Source organism: Brachyistius frenatus, unplaced genomic scaffold (genome assembly GCF_029030835.1).
Source record: "Brachyistius frenatus isolate BFR_SWC_R1_liver_20210118 unplaced genomic scaffold, ASM2903083v1 Contig_14, whole genome shotgun sequence".
NCBI classification, from domain to species: domain Eukaryota; kingdom Metazoa; phylum Chordata; class Actinopteri; family Embiotocidae; genus Brachyistius; species Brachyistius frenatus.
The window spans coordinates 3,644,061-3,652,599 of record NW_027210613.1 but is presented as its reverse complement, the minus strand read 5'-3'; the positions used below and the strand labels follow the sequence as shown (position 1 = coordinate 3,652,599).

The 8,539-nt window shown below is 40.5% G+C and overlaps 1 protein-coding gene across 1 annotated transcript; it reads left to right on the top strand.

Annotated features, from left to right (window-relative positions):
* Positions 1-3,403: 3,403 nt before the first annotated feature.
* Positions 3,404-8,259, top strand: irx1a (iroquois homeobox 1a). The gene is made up of 4 exons (XM_069693190.1): positions 3,404-3,967; positions 5,263-6,349; positions 6,663-6,738; positions 7,712-8,259. Exons 1-4 carry the CDS (start codon positions 3,725-3,727, stop codon positions 7,785-7,787), a joined length of 1,482 nt encoding a protein of 493 aa, XP_069549291.1. The 5' UTR covers positions 3,404-3,724; the 3' UTR covers positions 7,788-8,259.
* Positions 8,260-8,539: the final 280 nt, after the last annotated feature.

Genomic DNA, 8,539 nt, shown 5'->3' with positions numbered 1-8,539 from the left:
GGATGAGTGTCATGCATACAGCTTGTTTAAAAAAACAACAGTCATAAAAGTAAATGTTGATGGATGCAGTTTGTAAAGCACTGCCACCATATAGGTTCTCATATAAAGAACTTTGTGAAATATAGTTAACTTTATAATTGTATGTACAACCGGGTATTGTTTTTTTTTTTTTTTTTTTTTTTTAATTTGTATTGTTGTTCTTTGGTTTTGCTTTTTCCACTGAATACCTCAAGTGTTTGTGTTGTCATTATCCAATATCTGGAGTATGTGCAATATCAAAATGTACAGAGGGTATACTACTTACTTGTTTCTATTATTTATACCTTGGATATGAGTAATGACAGAGGTTTCTATTCTCCAGCTGAGTAACTGAGATTATGTTCCTGTTAATAACATTAGAGGTTGTGTCTCTGAAGGCTATCTGGGAGAGAGAGAGAGAGAGAGAGTTCACCATCCTTTGATCTTTTTTTTTTGTATTCTTATTATTTCTTAGGTGACAGTTAAGGTGGATGTAGCTGAGCTTTGATCTTTTTTTTTTATAATTATTATTATTTCTTAGGTGACAGTTAAGGTGGATGTAGCTGAGCTTCCAATGCATTTTACATTGAAACACACATCAATAATATTGAACATGTATATAATATTATTAATGGATGGATTCATAGTTTTTTTTTTTTACAGAAGGCAGGTAGGCCTATCTAAAAAATATAAATGTAAAGATGAAATTGGTGACAGAACATTTTCAATGTGGAACACACTGCAGGCTGTTAAATAAAAGCACTTATGGACTACCTGAGTGACTTATTAGAATGTGGCCATTAAGGCATAGCAGCTTATGAAGAGCCTCCTGTAGATTTACATGATAAAGCTATCTGATAGGAGAAGCCTGGGGATTTTCTTTCTTTTTTATTTTTTTTTTTTTTCAAAGAGAGAGAGCATTCAAAAATCGTTGTGACGGTGTGCACGTGTGCATGCGCACGCACGCGCGTGCGTGCATCAAGGCGCATACACGGCATACGTACAGCGACAGATACAGATGGTTGAAAGCCCTGCTGTTTCCGAGGAGCTGCATTAGAAATGAACGCGATGCAGACGAGATTTATAAGGGAATGGAAGGCGAGAGGATCCGGAACAAAGTTGTTTTTTTTTGTGCTGTCTCCCTCCATTCTTCCTCCTCCTTTCTCTCTGTCTCTGGGTTGAGACTGAAGAGCTTGTGGTGGTAATGAGAGTTTAACATGACTCAATAAATCGGTTAACAGTGATGGTTTATTGCCCTCAACACGTGTCATTGTTTACCTAATTCAATTTAAAAAAAAAAAACATGATTTGAGAAAATTAATTAAAATGACTTTCTAGGGGAAAAAAAAAAAAAGAACATATAGTCACCGTTATATAATTTAATATTTTATAATAATAATCATTATTATTATTAATGTCATCAGTGTTTTTTTTGTACCATTATTATAATTAGTAGTAGTAGTAAACCCATCTTTACGTTTTCTTTTATTAAATATTTAAACATCAAGTTGATTTCATTTTTTTTTTTTTTTGTCACGTTCGTCTGTTTCATTTCTCTTTAGGGATATTTCCAGTCTCCCCCTCCACCAGCCCACCACAGCCATCATATTTAGCCCCCTGCACACATCTCCAGCGGGTTATCACAATTGCCATTCCTCCCCTCCTTTCTGATGTGTTACCCAGATTACCATCAGTGCCCCTCAGATATTTTTAACAGATCCTCGGCGCTCGGCAATATCCACTCGGAGCCATCTGGTGCAGATCAAAATCTACTGACTTCTTGGGCTTCAGTCGTTAAGGCATTAAATCTAGATCTACAGAATACACCCTTTTGACTCGGGAGGTGGGTTGATGTGAGAATCAAATCAAATAGAACAGTTCGGATACGAGCAGCCTCCCTCCCGTGTGCCACATGGCTGTGTCAGGAGTGGACAGCTGAGCAGGGGTTAGCGTCCGACCATTTTTTTTTTTTTTTTTTTTCTGTTTGTGAGCTGGAAATTGGATAAGCAGTTCAAGAGGAGGTGACCAAAACTATAGCATCAGATATATATATTTTTTTTCATTTTAACTGTGTGGAATTATATTCTTTTTAAATCCGTTGATATTTAAGAAAAAAAGAAAATACACATTTTAAAAAAAAACCTCGCTAAATTCGAGTTTTTCGGGAGGAAAAAGTCACAGTCACACTAAGCAGCCTTCTGAACTATGACAATTAAATAGTCTTCATTCTCACTTTTTTTTTTTTTTTTTTTTGGGGGGGGGGTTGGGGGGTGGGTGGGTTATATGTGTTGAAACTGTTGGCACGTAATTTTAATTAAATTAGAGCCTAAAAGTACACGGGTAACATTTTGTGGCGCGCACAGGGACTGTGCAGACTTCACAGCCTGGTGTCTCGGGGTTTGGCTTGTCCCTGGCTTTTCCTCATTCCTTTTCACTCAAAGCTAAGGAAACGTGAAGTGGCTCTGTTGTTACAAAGGACAACAACAATCTGGTTTAAGTCCACACACAGGCACGCAGATGGAAAGTGAGTAAGAAAGGAGGGAGAGAGGGAGGACGGGTGGGGGTGGAGGACGGATGGCTGATTAAACCTTTATGAACAAATCAAATAGGTAAACCAAAACAGAAGTAAATACAAACATCCATGATTAATAAATCACATGGAAAAATTGCATGGATTTTCTTTACTTTTTGGGGTGGAAAAGCATCTTATTTTTTTTTTTTTTTTGAAACGCATATCACAGTTGCATTGCTGAAATGCAAGATTTGATTTATTTATTTTTTAATTAATTACTTCATTAAAACATTTCCGTGAAAATGCCCCATCATCATAAAGCGTTGTGTCTCTAATAAGTAGGCTACATCAATTTTGGAAAACATTATTATTCCTAGAACGAATGAATCCAACTTCGAGGAAAATACTTTTTTAGAGAAAATTAGTCACTACGAATTAAATACAGACACCAGCAGACCCTGTTACCAAATATTAATTCCCCTGCGGAGGCTTTTTCTCCTTTAATTACAATTTAAATCTATTCAAAGTAAGTTCCTTCTTCTGACGGGTTTACTTCCCCCTGTGTCGGACAGCTGTAAAATCGTGTAGACAGGTTGTCATACAACAATCAAAGCCTTCGGTGAATGGACTCTAATGCTCGAACATTTAACATACAATAAGTCCAAACACGGAGGGAGAGAGAGAGAGAGAGAGAGAAAGAGGGAGAGAGAGAGAGGGGTGGGGGGTAGTGGGGGGGGGGGGGTGAGGTAGGAAGAGGGAGGCCCCAGCCAATGTGCTCACTCTATATTCACATTATCCACATTTCTCCAAACGAGGAGGAGCTTGCAGGCTCAAGTAGGGGATGCCAATCAAAGCATCAACTTCAAATTGTATCTGAGAGATCAGCCTGGAGACCTCAGGGCCAGGCGCGTCAGTCGGAGCGCAATTGTTGATCAGATCACATCCAGCAGCGGACTTTGCGCGAGAAAAGAGAGGAAGCCGAGATTTAAGAGCGGTTTGTTTTGACTGCATACCACTGTATGTCTGTAGTATCTGCGACTTTGGCTTAAACACTTTGCCTTCACTCCTTCGGGTTATTTTTTTTTCTTTTTTTTTTTTTTTTTTTTTTTTTTTTGTATACCTCGCACACTTTTTTTTTTTTTGTGTACTCAGTTTTGTCGGACGATAGAGCTGTGCGGCGTTTCGGCGGTGGAGATGTCTTTCCCCCAGCTAGGCTATCCGCAGTACTTAAGTGCTTCCCAGGCGGTGTACGGGAGCGAGAGACCGGGAGTGCTTACGCCTTCGTCCCGGGGAGGGAGCACCGAAATCGGGGGAAGTCCGTCCGCCACCGCAGCGGCAGTCACATCGGTTTTGGGCATGTACGCCAACCCGTACGCACACAACTACAGCGCTTTCTTACCTTACACCAGCGCGGACTTGGCTCTTTTCTCACAAATGGTAAGAATGAATGTTGTTTTGTTCTGTTTGAATGGGGTGACGGTGCGCAGACTAGTCCAATGCTTTAACTACCGGCTTGCCTGAACAAAACAACTAAAAGGCTGCAGTCATCTCAACATAATTCATATGTGCATTTTAGCATGTCATATTCTAATGTTGACATATTTGATAGATTTATTTTTGATTCAAGTGGTTTGTTTGGCTGGAAAGTGAAAAGTTTGACCACAGACAAAATACAACAAAAAAAAAAAAAGGTGTGACATATTTGTTGTCGTCGTCCGTAAAGCAAACAAGTAAACAAAACCAGCCAACAGTCATGATTATTTAATGAAAGAAAAAAAAAACAACAACAAAAAAAACAGTTGCACTTCAGCGTGGCCACACAAAAAAAAGTTTCTATCCAGCCTTCTGACCAGATTATTTTTCATCAGATTGTTAGAAACAGTCTCTGCCATGACTAAAAAGCTTAAACTATAAATGTGTAATGAGTTTTAAAAATTGTTGGCTTTGTATGTCTTTTTTTGAAATCCACGTGGATTTTAACTTTATCCTCATGAAGACTTGTCAGACATTTATCGGGTCAAAACACGCCTGGTGATAATAATTAACTTGCAGTGTGTTAACGTGCTGGCTGCATCAGGCCCATACACACCGAGTGCTCTGCTTAAGCTTTAAAACAACAACTGTTTTCCAAAATACAAGCATGAGCGTTGCTCGACTTGAAGCCTGACAGCTCTGTCACAAGCAAACCTAACCGACTCAAGGGGATTGAATTTGGCACAAAAGTTGAACTGTGACGCGCTGAGAGAAACTTAACTTTAGGCCTTCAAACATGCTTTTTGTCGGAGTGTGGAGGGGGAGTCTGGCAGGTACACAATAAAGCTGTCAATTTGCATGCCATCTGTGTGCACAATAAACTTTCTCTCGCCCTGCTCACTTCGTTTACGCACTATACTGAGATCTGCGGAAATGATTTGCCATTGAAACGCCTCTGAGGGAGTAGCGGTGCAGTCGCAAGTGCCACAGGCCTTATAGCATGTGGTATGTTGCAAGTTGAGAAGCTTATTTGTGGAAAGCTCTGAGTCAGGTGCAACTGTAACTCCTGGATTTTTTTTTAATTTTTTTTTTTTTAAATATAGGCCATTTACACGTGTTTGAATTGCAGATACATAAAATGGGTAAAAAAATGCATGCGAGGTCCATTGCGAAACCATTTAAAGTATGCATTGTGTTATACAAATCAATGATTATACTGGAGGTGTCACTGTCGTAACACAGCACCCTGTATTTTCCAGGGATCCCAGTATGAGCTGAAGGACAGTCCTGGCGTTCATCCTGCCAGCTTCGCAGCCCACACATCTCCTGCCTTCTATCCCTACGGCCAGTTTCAGTACGGGGACCCGGCCAGGCCCAAGAACGCCACCCGGGAGAGCACCAGCACCCTGAAAGCCTGGCTCAATGAGCACAGGAAGAACCCGTACCCGACCAAGGGGGAGAAGATCATGCTGGCCATCATCACCAAAATGACGCTGACGCAGGTCTCCACCTGGTTCGCCAACGCCAGGAGGAGGCTCAAGAAGGAGAACAAGGTGACCTGGGGAAGGAGCAAAGAGGACGGGGAGGACGGGAACTTGTTCGGCAGCGGAGACGAGACGGAGAAAAACGAAGACGAGGAGGAGATTGATTTGGAGAGCATAGATATCGACAAAATTGACGACAACGACGGGGATCAGAGCAACGAGGACGATGACGATAAATCAACGGAGGGGAGCAGGGACCACAGGGGCGGTGTCGGTGCGGCTGGAGAGTTGGACAGCTTGGAGAAAAGACGGGCCTTCGCCCTGCAGGCCCACGAGGCCTTTGAAAAATCGAAGAGCGCAATTTCAGTTCTCCCAGGGAGTAAGGAGAACGCGGACGGTAACAACAACACCACGCGAGTTTTGTCTCCGGACAGGCCTGGGAGCTTTCCTCTCCCGTCTAACAATAAGCCCAAAATATGGTCTTTAGCAGAGACCGCTACTAGTCCCGACAGTTCCTCTCAGAAACCCACGTCTCCTTGTGGCCCAGGAGCCACCACTCACCCATCAGCGCCCCACCACCAGATCCAGACCCACCCGGCCTTCCTCCCCAGTCACGGACTGTACACTTGTCAAATTGGAAAGTTCCACAACTGGACAAACGGGGCTTTCCTGGGCCAGAACTCCCTGCTGAATGTAAGATCGTTTCTAGGAGTAAACCAGCACCATCACCACCACCACGTGCCAGCCCAGCAGCAGCAGCAGCAGCAGCCGACGTCAGTGGTGGTGTCGCCGGTAGCAGCTTCAGCAGCGCTCAGCAATGACAGCAAGGCCCCACCAGAGACCCACAGTCCCAAACACATAGGTAGGATGGCAATCTGTGCGCGTGCACAAGCAGTGATATTGCATACACGCGCTATGGATTTTATATGACACATATGTAGGCTATATTTTAATAGTGAAACGTACGGCTGTTTTTTTTTTCTTTATTTTTCACGTGGGCTGCAATTATATTATCAAAGCACTGTGCACACGCATTCACGCACGATTAGGCAAATGAAGTCCTCGAAGATATACAAAAACACGTGGCTGTTTCTTATTTAGATATACATATAAGCCTTTCATTGATCCAGAATGGCAGCACTGACACTGACATATATTGGTTTGTTTCCTTTTAGACCATGAAAACGGTGTAAGGTCTGATTCACCTCCAACACCGACTCTGAAGTCTTCCTTTCGACCCATCCATGACAGGTGAGACACGTTTTTACTTTTGCTTTTGTTGACAGTTGAAACCGTTGCCATACGAAAATGACCATTCACAGCCACACATTAAGTCAATAAAAAAAAAGAGAGGGTTATTGTGTTACTAGATATAGCAACAGATTCAGACATTTATTTTTCCGGTAAAAAAAATCCTAACAACACTGATTAAATAACTATTAGAAATGTATTTAAATTAAGCATGACTATGATGATTAAATTATAAGTAATTATTCAAAAACTAAAATGCTTATAGGGGTTGCCAAACCTGGATGTAACTACTGAACAAATTATGGTATCCTTTATAAATATATAGTTTATTTCTGGCAATATTTATTTATTTTCTTATTTTAATATAAAAAAAAACTAATCACACTTCAAAAGAAAATAAACAAAGATAAAAAAAAATTAAAACAAAAAAAATACAGTTTGTCTTGCGGGTGACAGGGGTCTTGACTCCCATCCCACACCCCCTTTAATTCCTCCCCTCTGGGGAGAGTGTGGCTACTTATCAAGTCACCGAGTAAAACGGGCTCTGTCTGGGCTGTGTGCTTTCCCTAAAGACCCATGGGAGACCCGGAGCCCAGGGGAGCGCTCTTACCCAAAATAAAAAAAATAAAAAAGTTTACCTCTGTTTCAAGTATTACGAAATAGCTCCTCTCTGTGTGCAACAGTCGTATAGAAATAACAGGCAGAACATTATTTATTATTGTTGACAGTGGTTGCACTTTTTTTTTTTTTTTTGTCCACATTGTAAAATATTTTCGAGATGGTAAATGATTTAGTTTTATTGTCATTATTATTATTATTATTATTATTATTTTAGTGGGGAATTGTAAAGGGAGAACTGCAGTCTGTTTCTAATCAAAACTGTTCAGCCAGACACTTGAGATATATATTGAAACCCGCTGTCCAAACACGGCGGGGGTATTTATCTACCTCTTCTGTATTATTCTTCATCCAGATCCTCTCAGCCTTCCAGCGCCAGGAGGCCACAAGACGCCACGCAACGGGTCCTCACTGCCCTCTCTTCGGCTTGATCAAGACATTTTTTTTTTCGAGCTTGACAAAAAAAAAAAAAAAAAAAAAGGAAAACAAAAATAGAAAAAAGGACTTGACACTCCCTAAAAAGGACAATGGGAAATAATAATGCAGCGTAGCATTCAGTCGGTACAGAACAAATGGCGTAATTTGGTAATATCCTGTGGATGGATGGATTACTTCCTCTATTGTTGTGTAGCCTATAATCGCGCCTATAATGTTACTCTCTCTCTCTCTCTCTCTCTCCACTTTGCCCAGGCAGGCTGGGACATTTTGGTAGGCTTTTTACTTTATTATTATTATTATTATTATTATTATTATTATTATTATTATTTGTCTCTATCTTGTGTTTTTGGTGTCCTTTCTTTAATGTAAATACCAAGTGATTTAAATTTGTAAATAGGAAACGTTGAAGGAATTTGTCCAGATCGTATATTTTGCCTAATAAACTAAATGAAATTATAGAGAAAAGCCAAGCTCATCAGCCTACATTTCTTTTCGACGTGGATTGTATTATTATTATTATTATTATTATGATTATTATTATTGCAAATACATTAATTATTTGTGAAGAAAACGTAGGCCTGCTGCCATTTTTTTTTTTTTTAATGGGTGGGAACGGGAGGCAAAAAAAAAAAAAAAAAAAAATATTGGCAGTCTGCATGCAACCAGGCTTAATTTTATTCAAGTTTGGGAGGAAAGCAGCGTGGATGCATTGAGGTGCTAATAAGTGTCCAGATGGTTGCTGGTG

Bases quoted from the DNA above. Each gene is read 5' to 3' on its own strand.
- irx1a (XM_069693190.1), top strand. From the start codon at position 3,725: ATGTCTTTCCCCCAGCTAGGCTATCCGCAGTACTTAAGTGCTTCCCAG. The intron at 3,968-5,262 runs GTAAGAATGAAT...TGTATTTTCCAG, and splicing joins TGGCTCTTTTCTCACAAATG to GGATCCCAGTATGAGCTGAA. The intron at 6,739-7,711 runs GTGAGACACGTT...TTCTTCATCCAG, and splicing joins TTTCGACCCATCCATGACAG to ATCCTCTCAGCCTTCCAGCG.